The 23,125-nt window shown below is 45.3% G+C and overlaps 2 protein-coding genes across 2 annotated transcripts; both read right to left on the reverse strand.

The window, feature by feature from the left end:
- Positions 1-301: 301 nt before the first annotated feature.
- LOC114911885 (trace amine-associated receptor 1-like) lies at positions 302-3,161 on the reverse strand. The gene is made up of 2 exons (XM_029256316.1): positions 3,114-3,161; positions 302-1,374 (listed from the first exon to the last, which is right to left on the reverse strand). The coding sequence occupies exon 2, from the start codon at positions 1,367-1,369 to the stop codon at positions 302-304; it is 1,068 nt and encodes a 355-aa protein (XP_029112149.1). The 5' UTR covers positions 1,370-1,374; positions 3,114-3,161.
- Positions 3,162-15,851: 12,690 nt separating this feature from the next.
- On the reverse strand, positions 15,852-16,892 carry LOC114911901 (trace amine-associated receptor 1-like). The gene has a single exon (XM_029256391.1). The coding sequence runs from the start codon at positions 16,890-16,892 to the stop codon at positions 15,852-15,854; it is 1,041 nt and encodes a 346-aa protein (XP_029112224.1).
- Positions 16,893-23,125: the final 6,233 nt, after the last annotated feature.

Here is a 23,125-nt window from a genome sequence, read left to right on the forward strand (position 1 = left end):
ACCCAGGACGGGAAGCCAGTCCGTCGCGGGGCAACCCCTTCACTGTGCTGCCCCAATTGTCTCACCCCCCCCCCCCCCCCCCCAATTCTTTCATTCTCTTATGTATGTGTGCATATTTTTTGTGTACTGTAGACTGTGTCATGCCCAACCATGTTTGCTGCTTGCTGCCTGGAAACAGGATTTTGTTCAGTGTAGCATGTTCAGGATAAACTGCTCATTAAAAGTTATTTAATTGTCATTCAGTAATTTTATTACATACCTCAAGTACATCAATTTATTCCTATAAAAGAAAAGTTGTGCTCTAGTTTGTAAATAAATTTGTTCTTGAAGAATTGGGATTATATATTTTGCAAAATATTATCATTGTGAAGGCTTTCCTGAACCAACTGTAGAAGAATGCATAAATCAGGGGATTAAATGCAGAATTTAAAAAGCCGACCCAAGCCAGTGCGTCAAGCAGGAATGGTGGAAGGGAATAGTTGATGACTGGATCAATGATGTTGCATAGAAAGAAGGGGGACCAGCATGACAGAAAAACACCCATAACAATTGCAAGGGTCTTGGTGGACTTCCGTTCGATTTTGGTCTGATACGTTTTCATTCTTTCCAAGTTGCCATTTTGAAAATCTGAGTTGTGAATAGATCGAGCCTGTTTCCTTGCTATGAGGAAGATTTTCCGGTAGATACCAATCATAATGAATCCAGGGATGTAAAATGAGATAGTAGAAGATATAAAACTTGATGTAAAACTTTGGAACAAAAAACAGCCTCCAACACATTCAATGTTTTCATAATAAAAGTCCTCAATGCCCCAGATATTCAGCTCTAGGAATATCATCCCAAACCCAGTAAGAACAGACAGGCTCCAGCCGATCAGGATCATGACCAAAGTGACACAGTTTGTGATTTTTGTCTGATACTGTAGGGGCTGACAGACAGCATAATGTCGATCAATAGATATGAAGGAAAGATTAACAATGGATGCGGTGCATAAAGTGACAGCTGTACTATTGTAGAATTTACAGAACAGATTTCCCAAATACCAGCAGGTCTCCATTGAACGAACCATGCTAGGTGGCATGATGATTGCTCCAAGAAGGAAATCAGTGATGGCCAGGGAGAGAACGAGGTAGTTGGTTGGAGTGTGGAGCTGTTTGAAATGAACTATTGCAATGATGACGAGAAGATTTCCAAAGACTGTGAGAAGAATGGCAGCTGCAAAAAAAATGTAGAGAGGAACCCGTACTGCCAATGAATAAATATACCGTGGACAAGACTTCTTTGAGGATTCATAACAAAAGTGTAAGTGTTGAGATGTCCCGGGATGGCTGTAGTTCATCATCAATGGGCTTCTTTTAGATAAAACCATTTCACCTAAAAAGGCAAAGGAAGAGATTACTTAGAAATTAAATCCATTTGTAGCTAGTACCTCTACCTCTACTACCTTAGAGCAAGGTACTTAGTCTAAATTGCCCAAGTGAAAAAAAAACAATGTCAAGCTGTATAAATGGTTAAATAGTTGTTATAGGCTTAACGTTGTTATTTGCTTCGAAGAAAAGCATCAGCTGAGGTAATATATGTAATATATGTACAAAGAAAGGCTAAACGGTATTAGGGTTTGATTATTTCTCTAAGTAAGGGGTACGGTGGTGCAGTGGTGCAGTGGGTTGGACCACGGTCCTATTCTCCGGTGGGTCTGGGGTTCAAGTCCCGCTTGGGGTGCCTTGCGACGGACTGGCGTCCTGTCCTGGGTGTGTCCCCTCCCCCTCCGGCCTTGCGCCCTGTGTTGCCGGATAGGCTCTGGTTCCTCGTGACCCTGTATGGTATGAGCGGTTCTGAAAGTGTGTGTGTGTGTGTGTGTGTGTGTGTGTGTGTGTATATGTGTGTATTTCTATAAGTGAGAATCAATATACCATGTAAGACAGGAAGTGTGGGAAACTGCTACATTTCCACCTTGCCATACTAATCAAATTTGATGAGGAGAGCAAGGGAGCACAAACTGTACCATATTCCCTGATGTAAATTATTGTCCTCTCAACCTCCATGGAAGTGACACCAGCTATGTATCTACAGGGCTGCAAATGCAATCAGGTGAACAGCAGTGTGTATTTCAGACCTTGCAGTGTGCAATAACACAGCAGCATGGATGACATTTCTAAAAAAGTGATTCACTTGACAAATCTCAACCTCTGAAAACAGACAGTGACTGTGATCTGGTTCAGTTCACCAGCTGAGAAGTTCTTCACAATAATCACTGAAACAAAGTCTTTGGTAAGGTTATGTTACATTTGTATAACACGACTAGTCAGATCACAGTCTAGATCATTTCAATGTCTTTATCAAAGCAGTTCACGCAAGGCTTTTCCTAAAGGTGAATATTTACAAAACCTTAATAATCATACTTTTACAAGTTTAAGTTGAGAAGAAATATTAAGAACTTTCAGTGTTCCAAAAGTAAAATTACACCTTTGACAAGAACTGTCAAACTCTCGCCTGTGTTCAAGCGCTCTGTGTCACTGTATGAGAAGAGCGTGCTATAAAAATAAATTGAACTGTCATATCTAAGTGTGAATTATTTTTAATATACAGCCAATGACTATATAATTACATTTCAAACAGATCATTTAAAACTATCCTTTGAATATTATACCAAACAAGTACACCATCATTTGTTGAAAGTGCAAATAAGCTCTGTGTCTGAAGTCCTGTAAATGACAACAAATAAAAATAAGTATGTTGATCATAAACTGGAGGAGGTGTGCGGGGAGAGGGAAGTCTGGAGGACTCTGCTCGGACTGCTGCCCCCGCGACCCGGCCCCAGATAAAAGCGGAGGAAGATGGATGGATGGATGGATGTTGATCATAGCAGTAAAATTTTCTTCTATCCTAAGACATTGTCATTGCTGTGTGTTTCAGAAACTGACAGCAACTGATTGCACTTTGAACTGAATTTCACTCATACCTCGTCTGTCATTATTTTTTGCTTTTTGTTTCAGCTGAAGTTCCTTCAGGGTGCACTTAGTTCATTTACAGTGTAGAGCTCATGGTGAATCAAATCATATAAATCATTGAACTGAGTTGAATACCGTTGTATAAGTTCTATTAACTCTTACCTTGGTCTTGTCGAATGCTAATGTCCAGCAGTAGTCAGGATAGTTCTGTTATAAGCTCATTTTCCAGCTGCCTTGGTCTCCTATGTTTGCATCGTTCCTTTTTATACTCCAAGTGATTTCCCAGTGGTCAGCAAGCCCCAAGACCTGCCATTAGTCCACTAAGAAGTGATTGAGGTTTAATTACACTCAAGTGGCAAACATTTCCCTCTTGTCCTTCTTCCTCTTAACATCCTTAGTTGCTACAACAGTTGAAGCTGGGCGTATGCTTTGTCTGATGACTGCATTGTTCATGGTCCATTATAGAGGAAGCAATGGTGCGTTTCTTGTGAGGTCATTCAAGAGAGCAGGAAAATTACCCTTTGACAGTGTGTTCACGTTTTAATGGTTTGAACTGAAAGGGAACTTCAGACATCAGAAAAATGAGGAAGCAACCTTTTCACAGTGTATTGTGTGTTGGATCCTGCATCACATTTATAGAAGGTTTCAGACTGTAATACGGAAGGTGCAACACTAATCTACAGCGTCATCATTTTCAAGTTTTTCCATAAAATGGTTTAGTGGTACAAGGATGTGGTGGCACAGTGGGTTGGCCCACAGTCCTGCTGTCCGGTGAGTCTGGGGTTTGAGTCCTGGTTGGGGTGCCTTGCGATGGACTGATGTCCCTTCCCGTCCTGTGTGTGTCCCTTACCTCTTGGGCCTTACACTCTGTGTTACCGGGTTGGCTCCGGTTTTCTGCGACCCCGTATGGGACAAGCGGTTCTGAAACTGTGTGTGCTTTAGTGGTGCCTGCCTTCCACTGACATTAATTTATGGAAAAACATGCTGTGTTAAACTTTTAAGGACATTATTTTAAAGAATCAACTACATATATTAAAGGGTATCTGGCAGTAGCTTTCTGGGAACTGTATGTAACCTTTTGGAAAAGGGTGTCTAGGTCATTATCCTTACTAAAAGCAGTAAGCAGTAAAATTGCTTCTTAATTGTTCCTTATCTTTAAGCAATATAAACAATTGCTTCAAATAACTGATTTTGTCTCAATGTTAAATGTGACTTCAGAGTTACATATAAATCAATTTACAAACAGACTTCTGGTGGCATTCATGTCAAATTGAGGAGCTGATGTACACCCTCTGACACAGCAGAGGTCATCTTAATCAAAGCATTTTGCTTACGCAGGTCACAGGTTTCATTTTGCCCATGTTGTGTTACACTGTATTGTGTCATTTCCAAACAAAAATCCATGAATCAGGCAAGAATACAGGCATTACGTTGCGTATAACCCGTAGTAACGAACTACCCCCTGTAAAGTCTATTATATAAAAAAATTGTTGATAACAAACGAGCAGTACTTTGCAACCCATATCAACACATTGCACGTCTACAGCGGTTCGTCGGCTCATGGGCGCGTGGGCCCGAGGTAGAACAGAGACCTCGTCCCGAACGTCCACATCTGCCCGAAATCAGAGCAGCAGGGTATAAAGATGCTGCACCTACAAACCCTGGTTGTGGAATCTCATTTGAGAAACCCGTCTCTCCAGTGCTTTTGAGTGAACCCATGATACCGTACCCGTCCTTCCAAGTCCCTTGTTCTCCTCAATCCCTCATTTCCCCTCCTGATGTCCACGGCTCCCAACACTTGCAAAACAACACACATTGCATTCCTTTAGCAGGCACTTTTCTCCAAAGTGACGTAAATCTCATAGAAGTACAATTTGTTTCCTTCACCATATGCACCGACGTTCATCGCACAAGTAGCTGTGTAAAACTTTACCATAATATCATCCATTCCTAATCACCTTTCTAGACGTTTAAGTTACATTGCAGGAGTGGCTCTGTAGAGGATTGATCCGAGAATGATCATGAACAAGTATACGTTACATGAACTTAAAAGATCATGGACGAAGCGAGTTCGGAAGAGATGAGTTTTCAGACCCCTTTCAAATGTAAACAGAGATTCAGCAGTTCTGAACAAGAGAGGTAGGTTGTTCCACCACAGCGGAGCCAGAACCGAGAATCTCCACGCTTTACCTTTTGTGCATGGGACCACTAAGTGGACAGAAGTGGTAGAGCATAACAGTCTGGTTGGCGTGTAGCGAATGATCAAGTCTTGTAGATAGCTGGAAGCAGTTTTATTGATGCATTTGTAGGCCATAACTAGGGTCTTAAATTTGATCTGGGCAGTTATGGGAAGCCAGTGCAGAGAAATGAGTACAGGAGATACATGTGAACACTTTGGCAAGTCAAATACAACTCGGGCAGCAGCATTCTGTATCAGCTGTAGAGGTTTGATGGCAGTAGTAGGAAGGCCACACAAGAGATAGTTGCAGTAGTCCAGATGGGATGTCACCATGTCCTGGACAAGTAGTTGGGCAGAGTCTCTTGTGAGGTTAGGACAGATCCTGCAGATGTTATGCAGGATGTATCTGCAGGTCCAGGTTGTGGCTTCAGTGTGCTGAGAGAAAGATAGATATTTACTAGATGCATTTCTCCAAGGCAACTTCCAATGGGTAATATGTAGTGTTATCAGCCCACACACCTTATTTACCAAGGTGACTTACACTGCTGGATACACTACTTACAATGGATCACTCACACACATGCACACACATTGTCAAAAACCGCTTTTTCCGAGCTGGGCTGCTGCGAGCCGGAGCCTAACCCAGCAACACAGGGCGCAAGACTGGAGGGGGAGGGGACACACCCAGGACGGGACACCACTCCTCCACAGGGCACCCCAAGTGGGGCTCGAACCCCTGACCTGCCAGAGTGCGGAACCTGGCCCAGCCCATACCTTTTTAAAACATGTTTATTAAATCATGTTTTAATCATTTTTGTGAAAGCACAAATTTATTGAAGCGCATCCCATAACATTTACACTGGGACACACACATGGTTTTTGGCTTTACATAGAGTTTTATCAGAAGAGGAACATGACCCCTCCTCACACACACACACACACACACACACACACACACACACACACACACACACACACACACAGATTCACATATTCCGCACAACAAAGAGTCACTGGCTTTACTGCCAATTATGTTTTTGGACTACAGGAAAAACAGGGCACCTGGAAAAAACCCATATCTTGTTTGATTTATAATGCTTACAAAACCAAGGTGCAATTCCCTGGTCTTTCTAGACTGATGGATGCCAAAGAAGAAGCTTACAAAAGAGCTAAAGGGGCATAGGTACACGACCACAAAGTATTGCACAGTAATACACACACACACACTCTCAGAACCGCTTGTCTCATACGGGGTCACGGAGCCTACCCGGTAGCACAGGGTGTAAGGCCAGAGGGGGAGGGGACACACCCAGGATGGGACGCCAGTCCGCCCCAAGGCACCCCCCAGACCCACTAGAGAGCAGGACCTGGTCCAACTCACTGCGCCACCGCACTCCCCAGTTTTGGGGGGGGGGGGGTTGGTTCGAGTCCTGCTTGGGGTGCCTTGCGGTGGACTGGAGTCCTGTCCGGGATGTGCCCCCTCCCTCTCCGGACTTGCTCCCTGTGTTGCTGGGTTGGGCTCCAGTTGGGTGCGACCCCGCTCAGGACCAGCAGTTGTACACATTTTACGTGTGTGTGTGTGTGTGTATGTATGCATTGTTATGCTGTGTTATAATAATGAATGTTAACTATTGAACTAGTGGTGTTTATTTAAATGGGATTTGGTAATACTTCACTATTAAAGGCAATCTAATCAATCCTGGGGCTCAAGAACACATGAAATGCTTAGTTTTGAAAATAAAGGTTATTCTGTCTTCTAGTTACGGGAAATTCACCTCTCAACGCATTTTTCATAAAAATATTCCTTTCACAAGAAGGGGAAGACAATAACTTTGGAATTCTACAGAAATTAACATGTGAATAAATGAAAGGACTCCTGTATTATTAACTTATATTGATTGTAACAGACTACCAGTCTTATTTGTGTTTCTAAGGTGAGGACCCTGTGTGTGTATAATCAAAACTCTGTTTCACCAGAGTGGCACAGCATGCAGTGCTGGTGTCTCACAGTGCCTGGACTCTGCATTCAACCATGAATTTGAATCCTTCTTAAACAGTGTGGCGCTTCCAAGTTCTCTCCATCTTCAGCTAAATTTCTTCTCACAAGAAAAAGACATCTTATAGGTAAGCTTGTGACTCTGAATTGCCAGGAAAGTGTATGTCCCTGTGACTGGCTGCCCTGTCTGACACCCGATGCTCCTGGCATAGGCTATGGACCACCATGATCCTGCAATGACAAGTGGTTAACAACGAATGTATCAGCTCAGAAGTTCTGTTGAATACATAATAGGGGTTGCCCGATTTCAGATTTTTTAAAGTCGAGAGTTATGTGATGAAAGTCGAGTCGACATTGACTAATCGCTGATGATGTCATTAAAAATAACACAGGAGAAGGGAATGCTTTACAAGAACGCACCATCTGTATTCTGAAACTGAATGCATATGCTGACAACAGACAGCTGATACATAGGCTACATACATATACACACACACATATATATATATACATATACAAATACACACACACACACATTTTCAGAACCGCTTGACCCATACAGGGTCACGGGGAACCGGAGCCTACCCGGCAACACAGGGCGTAAGGCCGGAGGGGGAAGGGACACACCCAGGACGGGACGCCAGTCCGTCGCAAGGCACCCCAAGCAGGACTCGAACCCCAGACCCACCGGAGAGCAGGACTGCGGTCCAACCCACTGCACCACCGCACCCCCCAACATATATAATATATATAAAACAGGTTGCAACTCAGCAGCAACAATAACACTTGTATGCTTATGGTACAACTCCCACACACACACACACATTTTCAGAACCGCTCATCCCATACGGGGTCACGGGGAGCCGGAGCCTACCCGGTAACACAGGGCGTAAGGCCGGAGGGGGAGGGGACACACCCAGGACGGGACGCCAGTCCATTGCAAGGCACCCCAAGCGGGAATCGAACCCCAGACCCACCGGAGAGCAGGACTGCGGTCCAACCCACTGCACCACCGCACCCCCCGGTACAACTTCCATTTAAGCACAAAAGAAAAAATGACTGATGCAAAATAAATAACACTATAAAACTTGAGTCCATGTGTGTTGCATTCATTAGTTTTTTGATTCGAAATTGAAAAACAAAACGCAAATTATGATGCCTTCATTTGTTTTTTGTTTAAAAAATTAAAAACAAACCATGAATTAACTATGTTTAAAAACCATTTTTTCCTCAAAATGTGGTCCCCGCGACCCCATGTGGAACAAGCGGCTCTGAAAATATGTGTGTGTGTGTGTGTGTAAAATATTTAAAATATGCCTCGTTTATAGTTTCTTTCCGTCTTATTTTTTGATTTTGTTTTTATGGTATTCTTGAACAACCCACATGTAAACTAATTGAAACCGCGCATAATTCATCAGTGGCTTCATCGATGTCACACCCCTGGGAATGAGCAAATCAGCAACACCTGTGTCTGTCTTCGGTCCGTCTGCCTCCATGACAGAAGAATCTGCCCGCACCATGGACCCAGTGGTGTTGGAGCATTTGCAGGAGGCGGTATCTGCGCAGGGAGCCCTGTTGGGCTCACACGAGCAGATCCTGCGGGAGATCCTGAAAAAGATCCGTAATCTAATCTGGCGCATAAATCGCCGGTCCTCAGTCCTGCCACAATGCCCGAACCGGTCGTCAGGAGTGCACTGCGGGCCGCTTCCGCCACACCTCCTACGTAATCAGACGGCGCCCCGTGTCTGGCAGCGACAGACCCCCGGCTGGCCCCGCCGGAAAGGTATGACAGCTCACCCGAGAAATGCTGGGGCTTTATCTTACAGTGTGAACTGGTGTTTGCTAGTCAGCCCGACATGTATTGCTCTGATGCCAGAAAAATAACCTACTTAATCGCCTTCCTAACCGGACCCACATTAGACTAGGCTACGGCTGTCTGGCACAAAAGGGAAACAACCACCTATGAGTGTTTCCTTAAGCAGTTTCAGGCAGTGTTTGATCACCCGCTGTCGGTGCGCATGGCCAGTGACCGCTTGATGGGGATCCAGCAGGGGAATCAGTCCGTGGCCACATACTCTCTTGAATTCTGGATCCTGGCTGAGAAGAGCTGCTGGAGCCAGACAGCCCTATTGTCCTCTTTCTGCTGCGGACTACATCTCCGGATCCAAGCTGAATTGGCATACTGGAGGGAGGACTGGACCCTGGACCGTTTCATTCAGACCACGATTGTCATCGACACCCTCGCCCGGGAGCATCTACCCTGTCCAGGGTTGCCCCTGCAACTGGGAAGGGGGCATTACTGAGTGGACGGCACTGCAAACCCACCCGCTAGCAAGCCCCGATGCGGAACCGAGGTGAGTGCTGCCCTCCGTATCGAGTCACAGTTGACGGTTCCACTTGAGGCATGCTGGGGGGCCTCCCGGGTTCAGACGAGCGCACTGATTGACTCAGGGGCCGCTAGTTGCTTCATGGACGTGACCTTTGCCCAGCACCATGAAATCCCGATGCGGGACTGTGAGGTCACGCATCAGATTAAGGCCCTGGACTGGCAGCTGCTGGGCACGGGGATAGTGAAGAAACAGTCAGTGCCATTGTGGGTCCGGGTCGGGGTGTGCCACACAGAGGACCTCGTGTTCTATCTCATCAGGTTCCCAGAGACACCGGTGATATTAGGGTTTACCTGGCTGACTATGCGCGACCCTGTTTTTTCATGGAGCAAGGGGGAGTTAGTGGCATGGGAGTCGCAGTACGCTACCACTTCTTTGGCCTTACCCTGTCGGGCCACCTCGGTGGAGAGCCCAGACACGCTGCAGGGCTTTGTCATCCCCAAAGAGAACCAAGAGCTTGCTGAGGTGTTTAGCAAGAGTAAGGTGGCCAACCTGCTGCCCCACAGGCCTTGGGACTGTGCCATAGATCTACTGCCGGGCACGTCGCCGCCCCAGGGTAGGATCTATCCCCTCTCTCAACCTGAGCAGCAGGCACTCCAGGAGTACGTCAAGGAGGCCTTAGCCTCCGGAATTATTCAACCGTCCACCTCCCCGGCTGCCCCCCTTACTGCCCTCTTGTAGGGTGAGGGGAGGAAACTCGAGTGGACCGCAGAGGCCCAGATAGCCTTCCAGAACCTAAAGGAGAGGTTCACCACAGCCCCAGTCCTGAAGCACCCTGATCCCACACTCCCATTTGTGGAGGAAGTGGACACCTCAGAGGTCAGAGTCGGGGTAGTCCTGTCCCAAAGACAGGGCACCCCTCCTAAACTCTACCCATGCTCATACTTCTCATGTAAGCTGACACCAGCTGAGAGAAATTACGACATTGGCAATCGCAAGCTCTTAGCAGTCAAGCTGGCCCTGCAAGAGTGGTGGTGCACCCATTCCTGGTTTTGACTGATCACCGTAATCTTGAGTATCTACAGAAAGCGCGGCGTCTGAGCCCGTGGCAGGCGTGCTGGGCTTTGTTCTTTACCTGCTTCAGATTCATGGTGACCTACTGGCCGGGGTCGAAGAACACCAAGGCCGACCCTCTGTCGCGGGTGCATGGCAGGGACCCGGACCCAGCCAAGCCTGCCCAAATCCTGCCGGAACAATGGATAGTGGCTCCAGTCAAATGGCGCTTGCATTAAGCCCTCTGGGCTGCTCAAGAAAAGGAACCCGGACCACCAGAGCGACCAGAAGGTAAAGAATATGTTCCCGTCTGACTCCAACCTTCCCTCCTACAGTGGGCACATGACTCCCCAGCGGCAGGGCACCCAGGCCATCGGCGGACCCTCTGCCTCCTCGAAGGCCGCTACTAGTGGTCTTCCATGAGGGATGATGTCCAGGAGTACGTCGAGGTCTGTGAGACATGTGCCCAAGCCCGTACCCCGACCCAGAAGCCAGCAGGTCTACTTGGACCTTTCCCAGTCCCAGTACGGCCCTGGTCCCACGTATCTATAGACTTTTTGCTGGATCTCTTGCTGTCAGAAGGTAATACCATCATTCAAACAGTCCTTGACCAATTCTTGAAGTCCTGTCGCTTGACACCTCTGCCGCAACGCCTATCTGCATTGGAAAACGCCAAGGCCTTGTTCCACCATGTCTTTCACCTGTATGGCTTTCCTGAGGACATTGTCTCTGATCGCAGCCCCCAGTTCACCTCACAGCTCTGGAAGGCCTTCTGGCAGAAGCTGGGAGCTGTGGTAAGCTTAATGTCAGGGTATCATCCGCAAGCTAACGGGCAGGTCGAGCGACTTCACCAAGACCTAGGACGGTTCCTGCAATCCTTCTGCAGCCAGAGACAGCATCAGTGGTCCCGATACCTACCTCGGGCAGAACACACCCACAACTCCATGTGTCACTCCTCCACCGGGCTCATGCCTTTTTAGTGTGTCCTAGGGTATCAGCCCCCCTTCTTCCCCTGGCACTTAGAGCGCACAGAGATCCCGGCTGTCAACGATTGGTACCAGAACAGCGAGGAGACCTGGAGAACAGTCACAGCCGGACTACGTCACAGCGTGCGTCAATACAAACACCAGGCCGACCGCCACTGCTGCGCCGTCTCCTTTCGCCCCGGCCAGTGGGTCTGGCTGTCCACGAAGAACCTGAAGGTGCATCTCCCATCCCGCAAATTAAGCCCCCGCTTTTTAGGCCGTTATCAGATCATTTGCCAGATTACCGCGGTGACCTTCGCTTGCATCTGCCTCCGTCCCTCCAGTCGATTCAACGTTCCATGTCTCCCTTCTCAAACCATACAAAGTGTCGCACCTCCAGGTCCCACAGGCTGCGCAGCTGCCTCCGCCGGTACAGGTCGAGGGGGCTCTGGCATACCTGGTTAAAGAGCTTCTGGATTCCCATCGGTGTCGCAGCTGCTTGCAATATTTAGTTGACTGGGAGAGGTACAGTCCGGAGGAGCGCAGCTGGGTACCGATGAGAGACATCTTAGACCCAACCTGATAGCAGCTTTCTACCACGACCACCCAGGTCGCCCAGCACCACGGTCTCACCAGGCGGCAGAAGCCGTCCGTAAGGGGGGGGGTACTGTCATGCCCCCGGGAACGAGCAGCTTGGCAACACCTGTGTCTAAACAATGAGACCCAGGATATAAGGATCTCCACGACAGCGACACAATGCGGATTCTTGCAATTGCCTTTGTAGTCTCAGCGTCTTTGCTCTTTGTGCCTTGCCGGTTCTCCTGTTTTGACCCTTGCCTGTTCTCTAAGACTACCAAGTTTGGATTGCCTGCATTGTGACGTTCACGTCCAGGAAGACCTTCGCCTGTTCCTGACCTTGATCTTGTCTTGTCCTTCAAACCCGGTTGCAAGAATAAAACCAACCCGCGATTGGGTCCTCGACCTACCTGTCTCTCTCCAGTCCGTCTGCCGCCATGACAATCGAACATGCTGGCTTCGCTCAGAGTTATTCATAAGTTCATATGGATCACTGGGTGCTTTTCTAAAGTAGCAAGAGAGTGATAGTAAGGGAGGATAACATGTCCACTGAGAAAATCAACAATATTTCTCTTCTTAAGAATCTTATTAAAAATTAAGTGCAGGTGTTAAAGGCACCATGAAGTTCCTCTTTTACATTTATTTATTTAGCAAATGCTTTTCTCCAAACTGACTTCCACCAAATACTATGTACTGTTATGAGCCCACACACCTTATTCGCCAACGTGACTTACACTGCTAGATACACTACTTACAATGGGTCACTCATCCATACATCAGTAGAACACACTCTCTCTGTCACACACACACACACACACACACACACACAAAATGGGTGACTTAGAGTCACGAATCCACCTGAACAGTATATCTTTGGATAGTAAGAGGAAACAAACGTAGACATGAGGAGAACATGCAGACAGGCAGGGATCAAATCCACATGCTCTCGCACCACCCAGGTGCTGTGAGGCAGCAGCACTACTTGCTGTGCCACCCTGCTGCCTGCTCTAGATTAGGCTACTTGTTAGAGTGGAAATATTGTGCACTTAGAAGAATTCATCATATTTGGTATTGTGAGATTTTTATTTCTACACTTTGTATGATTAAACAAAAAGAGAAAATTAATAATCAAGTCCTTTTCTTTTTGCATGTATGCTCAAAAACAATAAAACGCCATTTTTTTTCATTTTTCTGTCTTCAGTATTAAAGCAAAAAATGAATGAAGGCATCATACATGGACCAACTTGGGGAGGAAAACAAAACTCATGCACGATCTACGTAATGCAGCAAAAGGTCTAGTATCTTTGACAACGAAATTCAACAGCAGATTGGTACCTTGCAGCTGTCTTTGTTACAGCAGGGCATTTGGTGAAGTCGCTGACTGCTGTCGAGAGGATTTGGATCGTTCCTCTGCTAGTCTTAGCATAATGCCTTTTCAGATGAACATGCATTGCACTTCTCCTTTTGTTGTACTTCAGGATGGACTTGCATATTTTGCAAGTGACAGTAGCACCGGCTTCATCTTTAGTAAAGTATTTCCATACACTTGATGAACCACTGCTGTTGGTTTGCTGCAATGACCCACCAAGCTCCTCACCTGTTGTCTTCTTGGAGGGATCCATGTTGTTAGTGCCATAATCACATGATCAGCAACTAGTCAATGTCAAGATTAAAGCGTCATCGCAGAGCAGTAAAGTGTACAAATTGACTAGTCGGCTAGTCTGTGCAACCCCTAATACGTAAAGTATGTGATGTAGCAGAGGACAGAGGGAAAACAGTGGCAAAGGACTCAACTGTATTTCGACACTGTGTGAAGTAAATGAAGGTGGTACAACAGAGAGACATGACAAAGAAATTATTTATTCCAAACAAAAATGTGACAGCAAGCCAAAACAGAAAAGAGCATCACCGCAGATAAGATAAGCTGTGTTTAATAAAATATTTCTTCAAGTGATCCAAAGCATTAAAAACAAGATGCCAAGCTCTCTCAGAAAGACAGAGGTACTTCTCAGCAGGTCCAAGGAAAATCTGAATGTTATCAGTTGTCTGCAGAAGAAAACATGACAATTACCATCCATGTCACTCTCACAGTCATGACAGCATTAGGACTATCCTTATATCTGGGCAACTCCAAAGCTCTCACACATGACTGGTTCATATTTTGGTATGTAGCGCCACCCTCCATTTCGCCTAATTATGAGGGTGGTGCCCTGGGTTCTATTCCAATAGAAAAACCCAAACTCAGGTATTTCAACAACAAATTTAATAAATTCTCCAAACCCCCATGGCATAGAAATATTCAAACTGTTATTAACCCCAAATTGGAAATCCCCTCAAAACAAATACAAACATAAAACAACCGAACAGAAAACGCACGTACACTCAATATCTTACAAGCACGAATAAACTTGGTGCTACACACTTTTAAATACTCCGGAGTATTTAACACACGTAAAAACCCCTCGTTGCAGGCCTGGACGCAACTCGTGTGCGTTGAGACCCAAATTATGGGTCGCTTCACTCTTGCGAGCAAAGGGAAAAAAAACCCGCAGTTTACCTTATCCCCGTCCACTCGCGTTCGGGGCAGGTGAAAACTCCAGCGATGCCCGAGGAACTTCGCGCGTTACCGGTAGCACGAAGCGCTATCGGGTTCTCCTCAGTCCTCCTCCGTCACACCGGCGTAGCAGTTCGACGAGACGGGCTGAGCCTGAAAGCTTGTCGTCTTAACTGTCTCGTCGGACCATGAGGACCCCACAGAAACTAAACTCGCCAACACAATCCAACTGCAGAGAAGCGATATTTTCTCTCTGGTTACTCGTCCAGCAACCAAAAAAATATCCCCTCCTGACACTCTGGAGCGCTCTTTCGAACACACCCGTCTCGCACGCTCCCCCCTTTCTCGACCCTTCTAGAAAAGTCTCGAAACTTTTCCCATTCGTTCCATCCCCCCTGTTCTCTCATTGGTTCGGCACCAAACTGAACCCCCCAATCAACTCACAGTGCAGGCAGAACTAACACAACGGGTAGGTTGCACCTGTCCCAAAAAATGGTGGTAGGGCTTCAACCAAACTAGGACTCCGATTAATGAAGCTTTATTTAAACCTTCAAAATTAAACACGCAATCTAGTAGCGCTACAGGGCTACAGGTACTACTCACCTCTATTCCATGTCTAAAATAAATCTGCAAAAAACTCTCAGTTGATCATGAAACTTGTACAGTTAAGAAAAAACAAGTACCAGCTTATGAACTTTTTAACTGTTTATAATTTCACTTTTAATAGGTATGGCCGAGGAAAAGAAAGCAAGAACAGACTAAGTGAAACTGGTTATCCTTATTTGAAAGAGAAGACAATTGCACTGACAACTGAAATATTTACTGTAGATTTTCTCAGTTCCCGAAGTGTTCAGATTCAGAAATACCATCAGATACCCAAGTAATATCGAAACAGTCCAGCTGATCACAATTCTGGTAACTACAAGACAGGTGGATGTACTATCTATGAACAGTATTTTTTGCTTTATTATAATGTTTTTTAGTGAAATTTTATGTCCAGTTCTCCTTGTCTGACTGCAACTGTTGTCACTCTTTATATGTACACATGTGCACATGTTTTGTGTATCGTAGACTGTTTCATTCCCAGGCAGTTTTCCTGTAGTTTGCTGCCTGAGACAGGATTTTGTTCAGTGTAGCATCTTGAGGATAAAGTGACATTTAAAGTTACATTGTCAGTTGTCATGCATTGATTTTTTTTACAGACCTCAAGAACATCAATTTATTGACTGGTTAAAAAGAAAGACTTTGTTCTAGTTTGCAAATAAATTTGTTCTTGAAGAATTGGGATTATATATTTTGCAAAATATTATCATTATGAAGGCTTTCCTGAACCAACTGTAGAAAAATGCATAAATCAGGGGATTAAACACTGAATTTAAAATGCCGACCCAAGCCAGTGCGTCAAGCAGGAATGGTGGAAGGGAATAGTTGATGATTGGATCAATAATGTTGCACAGGAAAAATGGGGTCCAGCATGACAGAAAAACACCCATAACAATTGCAAGGGTCTTGGTGGACTTCCGTTCCATTTTGGTCTGATACGTTTTCATTCTTTCCAAGTTGCCATTTTGAAAAGCTGAGTTGTGAATAGATCGAGCCTGTCTCTTTGCTATGAGGAAGATTTTCCTGTAGATACCAATCATAATGAATCCAGGGATGTAAAATGAGATAGTAGAAGATATAAAACTTGATGCAAAACTTTGGAACAGAGTGCAGCCTCCAACACAATCAATGTTTTCATAATAAAAGTCCTCAATGCCCCAGATATTCAGCTCTAGGAATATCATCCCAAACCCAGTAAGAACAGACAGGCTCCAGCAGATCAGGACCATGACCATTGCGACACAGTTTGTGATTTTTGTCTGATACTGTAGGGGCTGACAGACAGCATAATATCGATCAATAGATATGAAGGAAAGATTAACAATGGATGCTGTGCATAAAGTGACAGCTGTACTATTGTGGAATTTACAGAACAGATTTCCCAAATACCAGCAGGTCTCCAGTGAACGAACCATGTTAGGTGGCATGATGATTGCTCCAAGAAGGAAGTCAGCGATGGCCAGGGAGAGGACGAGGTAGTTAGTTGGAGTGTGGAGCTGTTTGAAATGAGCTATTGCAATGATGACGAGAAGATTTCCAAAGACTGTGAGGAGAATGGCAGCTGCAAACAAAATGTACAGGGGAACCCGTACTGCCAATGAATAAATATACTGTGGACAAGACTTGTTGGAGGATTCATAACAGAAGTGCAAGTGTTGAGATGTCCCGGGATGGCTGTAGTTCATCATCAATGGCTTCTTTTAGATAAAACCATTTCACCTAAAAAAGGCAAAGGAAGAGATTACTTACAAATTAAATGCATTTGTAGCTAGTACCTCCACCTCTACTACCTTAGAGCAAGGTACTTAGTCTAAATTGCCCAAGTAAAAAAAGATGTTGAGCTGTATAAATGGATAAATAGTTGTTATAGGCTTAACCTTGTTAGTTGCTTTGGAGAAAAGTATCACCTGAGTTAATAATAAATGTAATATATGTACTGTCATGGCGACGGGACTCAGGAAGGTGACGGACTCAAGCGCAGATTGAGTTTTCCTTTTATTTGGAAAACAGGAAGCAGGCAAGAGAATGGTCAAGGGACAGGCAAAGGTCAGACGATCGGCGAATGTTATTGAGAGGATGAGACAGGAATCAAAGTCGAGACAAAAACAGGCAAAAGGCTGGTAATCCGGAGTGAGTTGGTTTAAACACGGGCCGAGAAGTTCTTCACAATAATCACTGAAACAAAGTCTTTGGTAAGGTTATGTTACACTTGTACAACACCACTAGTCAGATCACAGTCTAGATCATTTCAGTGTCTTTATCAAAGCAGTTCACTCAAGGCTTTTTCTAAAGGTGAAAATTTACAAAGCCTTAATAATCATACTTTTGCAAGTTTAAGTTGAGAAGAAATATTAAGAACTTTCAGTGTTCCAAAAGTAAAATTACACCTTTGACCAGAACTGTCAAACTCTCGCCTGTGTTCAAGCGCTCTGTGTCACTGTATGAGAAGAGCGTGCTATAAAAATAAATTGAACTGTCATATCTAAGTGTGAATTATTTTTAATATACAGCCAATGACTATATAATTAAATTTCAAACACTTCTGAGAGGACTCTCTAACAGATCATTTAAAACTATCCTTTGAATATTATACCAAACAAGTACACCATCATTTGTTGAAAGTGCAAATAAGCTCTGTGTCTGAAGTCCTGTAAACCACAACAAATAAAAATAAGTATGTTGATCATAAACTGGAGGAGGTGTGCGGGGAGAGGGAAGTCTGGAGGACTCTGCTCGGACTGCTGCCCCCGCGACCCGGCCCCGGATAAAAGCGGAGGAAGATGGATGGATGGATGGATGTTGATCATAGCAGTAAAATTTTCTTCTATCCTAAGACATTGTCATTCCTGGGTGTTTCAGAAACTGACAGCAACTGATTGCACTTTGAACTGAATTTCACTCATACCTCGTCTGTCATTATTTTTTGCTTTTTGTTTCAGCTGAAGTTCCTTCAGGGTGCACTTAGTTCATTTACAGTGTAGAGCTCATGGTGAATCAAATCATATAAATCATTGAACTGAGTTGAATACCGTTGTATAAGTTCTATTAACTCTTACCTTGGTCTTGTCGAATGCTAATGTCCAGCAGTAGTCAGGATAGTTCTGTTATAAGCTCACTTTCCAGCTGCCTTGGTCTCCTAAGTTTGCATCGTTCCTTTTTATACTCCAACTGATTTCCCAGTGGTCAGCAAGCCCCAAGACCTGCCATTAGTCCACTAAGAAGTGATCGAGGTTTAATTACACTCAAGTGGCAGACATTTCCCTCTTGCCCTTCTTCCTCTTAACATCCTTAGTTGCTACAACAGTTGAAGCTGGGTGTATGTTTTGTCTGATGACTGCATTGTTCATGGTCCATTATAGAGGAAGCAATGGTGCGTTTCTTATGAGGTCATTCAAGAGAGCAGGAAAATTACCCTTTGACAGTGTGTTTACATTTTAATGGTTTGAACTGAGTGGGGGTGCGGTGGCGCAGTGGGTTGGACCACAGTCCTGCTCTCCGGTGGGTCTGGGGTTCGAGTCCCGCTTGGGGTGCCCTGTGACGGACTGGCGTCCCGTCCTGGGTGTGTCCCCTCCCCTTCTGGCCTTACGCCCTGTGTTACCGGGTAGGCTCCGGTTCCCCGTGACCCTGTATGGAACAAGCGGTTCTGAAAATGTGTGTGTGTGTGTGTGTGTGTGGTTTGAACTGAAAGGGAACTTCAGACATCAGAAAAATGAGGAAGCAACCTTTTCAGAGTCTATTGTGTGTTGGATCCTGCATCACATTTATAGAAGGTTTCAGACTGTAATATGGAAGGTGCAACACTAATCTACAGTGTCATCATTTTCAAGTTTTTCCATAAAATGCTTTAGTGGTGCCTGCCTTTCACTGACATTGATTTATGGAAAAACATGCTGTGTTAAACTTTTAAGGACAGTGTTTTTGTCATGGTCGGGTCTTGAAGGAAGCGGCGGACCCAAGTGCAGAGCAGTAATCGTGGTGTCTTCGGGGAAATCCAAGAGAGGAGGTCAGAGAGCGGGCAAAGGGTCTTCGAGGTGCGAACGTCGTAACAGGGAGGATCCAAAAGGCGAGGTCAGTACACAGGCAAGAGGTCGTTGACCAGAAAGAGGCAGGAGATCGGGGGAAGAAGGGACGGGTTCGGGGAAGGCGTTCGGGAACAGGAAATGTCTAGAGAAGGTCGCTAACGAGGAGGCAGATCAAGGTTCCGCATCAGTTGCTGGTCTGACGCAGCCTTTTATGCTGTAGTCTGCGTTGCGTCCCAGGTGTTCCGTGTCGGCCCGGAGGTGTGGGCGTGGCAGTTTTAAAGAATAAACTACATATATTAAAGGGTATCTGGCAGTAGCTTTCTGGGAACTGTATGTAACCTTTTGGAAAAGGGTGTCTAGGTCATTATCCTTACTAAAAGCAGTAAGCAGTAAAATTGCTTCTTAATTGTTCCTTATCTTTAAGCAATATAAACAATTGCTTCAAATAACTGATTTTGTCTCAATGTTAAATGTGACTTCAGAGTTACATACAAATCAATTTACAAACAGACTTCTGGTGGCATTCATGTCAAATTGAGGAGCTGATGTACACCCTCTGACACAGCAGAGGTCATCTTAATCAAAGCATTTTGCTTACGCAGGTCACAGGTTTCATTTTGCCCATGTTGTGTTACACTGTATTGTGTCATTTCCAAACAAAAATCCATGAATCAGGCAAGAATACAGGCATTACGTTGCGTATAACCCGTAGTAACGAACTACCCCCTGTAAAGTCTATTATATAAAAAAAAATTGTTGTTACAGACAATGGTCTGTAATAACAAACGAGCAGTACTTTGCAACACATATCAACACATTGCACGTCTACAGCGGTTCGTCGGCTCATGGGCGCGTGGGCCCGAGGTAGAACAGAGACCTCATCCCGAACGTCCACATCTGCCCGAAATCAGAGCAGCAGGGTATAAAGATGCTGCACCTACAAACCCTGGTTGTGGAATCTCATTTGAGAAACCCGTCTCTCCAGTGCTTTTGAGTGAACCCATGATACCGTACCCGTCCTTCCAAGTCCCTTGTTCTCCTCAATCCCTCATTTCCCCTCCTGATGTCCACGGCTCCCAACACTTGCGAAACAACACACATTGCATTCCTTTAGCAGGCACTTTTCTCCAAAGTGACGTAAATCTCAAAGAAGTACAATTTGTTTCCTTCACCATATGCACCGACGTTCATCACACAAGTAGCTGTGTAAAATTTTCCCAGAATTTCATCGATTCCTAATCACCTTTCTAGACGTTTAAGTTACATTGCAGGAGTGGCTCTGTAGAGGATTGATCCGAGAATGATCATGAACAAGTATACGTTACATGAACTTAAAAGATCATGGACGAAGCGAGTTCGGAAGAGATGAGTTTTCAGACCCCTTTCAAATGTAAACAGAGATTCAGCAGTTCTGAACAAGAGAGGTAGGTTGTTCCACCACAGCGGAGCCAGAACCGAGAATCTCCACGCTTTACCTTTTGTGCATGGGACCACTAAGTGGACAGAGGTGGTAGAGCATAACAGTCTGGTTGGCGTGTAGCGAATGATCAAGTCTTGTAGATAGCTGGAAACAGTTTTATTGATGCATTTGTAGGTCATAACTAGGGTCTTAAATTTGATCTGGGCAGTTATGGGAAGCCAGTGCAGAGAAATGAGTACAGGAGATACATGTGAACACTTTGGCAAGTCAAATACAACTCGGGCAGCAGCATTCTGTATCAGCTGTAGAGGTTTGATGGCAGTAGCAGGAAGGCCAGACAAGAGATAGTTGCAGTAGTCCAGATGGGATGTCACCATGTCCTGGACAAGTAGTTGGGCAGAGTCTCTTGTGAGGTTAGGACAGATCCTGCAGATGTTATGCAGGATGTATCTGCAGGTCCAGGTTGTGGCTTCAGTGTGCTGAGAGAAAGATAGATATTTACTAGATGCATTTCTCCAAGGCAACTTCCAATGGGTAATATGTAGTGTTATCAGCCCACACACCTTATTCACCAAGGTGACTTACACTGCTGGATACACTACTTACACTGGGTCACTAATCCACACATCAATGGAACATACTCTCACTGTCACTCACACACTATGGAGGAACATGAGCAGCATGTCTTTGGACTGTGGGAGGAATCTAGAGCACCCAGAGAAAACCCACCCAGACATGGGAAGAACATGCAAACTCCACCCAGACCAAGCAGAGATTGAACTCACATTCTCTTGCACCATGAAACAGCAGAACTACTGATTGTGCCACTGTGCTGCTTACACAAAACTTCAGTCAATCACTCCCAGACTCTTAGCCGAGGTGGTAGGCAAAATGAGTGAGTTGTTCAGTTTGATCGGGAGATCATGGCAGGAAGACAGATCAGCTGGGAGGTGTAGGACCTTTGTTTTGGAGAGGTTGACTTGTAGGTATTGATCATACATCCATGCAGAGATGCCCGACAGTCAGGCAACAATGCACACGAAAATGTCTGATGCACCACGTGAAAAAGAAAGGAAGAACTGGGTATCATCAGTGTAGCAGTGGTATTTGAATCCATGGGAGGCAATGACAGTGCTGAGGGAGGAGGTGTAGATTGAGAAGAGCAGAGGACCCAGTACCAAGCCCTGTGGGACAGCGGTTGAGAGGGGCAGCGGAGAACAGGAGCCCCGCCAGACCACTTAATAGGATCTGTCAGATAGGTAGGACTCAAACCATCTTAGTGCGGTTCCTTTGATCTCAAGCTGACTAAGAAAGAAGTGAAGAATCTGGTGATTGACAGGTCAAAATGCTGTAGACAGGTCAAGGAGGATGAGGACCAAGGAGAAGGAGGCCGCAATGACCGACTGGAGAGCATCAGACACTGCCAGGAGTGCCCTCTTCGTGGACTGACCAACTTTGAATCCAGACTGATATCCATTGAGGAGATGGTTCTGGGTGAGGAAACATGTTATAAACATTCAAGTGACAAATTTCTGAAGAAAAGAAACAAACATTTTTCAGTTTATTTAGATTGTACTTTCTTCGGATGTATTTAAAAAAAGCATGTTTGTTGCAGAGTCACTACAGCCTGACTCCAACTAGAACCAATTCACAAGAGTAAGAATGGGATGCAGTTAATATGGTTTAATATTAAAATTAATGTTTCTACAATGTGAGGGGGTGCGGTGGCGCAGTGGGTTGGACCACAGTCCTGCTCTCCGGTGGGTCTGGGGTTCGAGTCCCGCTTGGGGTGCCTTGCGACGGACTGGCGTCCCGTCCTGGGTGTGTCCCCTCCCCCTCCAGCCTTACGCCCTGAGTTGCCGGGTCAGGCTCCGGTTCCCCGTGACCCCGTATGGGACAAGCGGTTCAGAAAATGTGTGTGTGTGTTTCTACAATGTTCACATTTTATGTCTGGATTTCCTGAGTTTTCATGACCAGTCACAAGGTGACAATGTTGAAACAGTCAGCAGTTGACATTTTCAGTAATTTTAATATCTTAATTGTAATGTTTTAAGTTCCCAGAAGAAAATTCAAGTCTTACAACAGACTGTTGTCCCATCCACTGTGTTCCCAACCTCAAGCTCTTTGTTCTGCTGGAACACATAGAACCTAAATCGGATGACTGGATGATAAAAATGGAATAATGAAGTCTGACAGCAAATTTTTAATTCATTATAATCATACTGTGAGATGACAACGATTGAAGTTACCAGAATTCAGCTTTAAATAGAGATTTATTTAAAACCTCACCTTTATTTATATGGCATTTCTTTGCATTCAGGAATACAGAATTTGGAAGTTGGTTGCTATGAAATAACTAAAGCACGAGGGGCTGTAGTGGCGCGGTGGGTTGGAGCAGGTCCTTCTCTGCGGTGGGTGTGGGGTTCAAGTCTGGGTTGGGGTGCTTGTGACGGACTGGTGCACCCCCACGCACTGAGTT

Source organism: Scleropages formosus, chromosome 1 (genome assembly GCF_900964775.1).
Source record: "Scleropages formosus chromosome 1, fSclFor1.1, whole genome shotgun sequence".
NCBI classification, from domain to species: Eukaryota; Metazoa; Chordata; class Actinopteri; order Osteoglossiformes; family Osteoglossidae; genus Scleropages; species Scleropages formosus.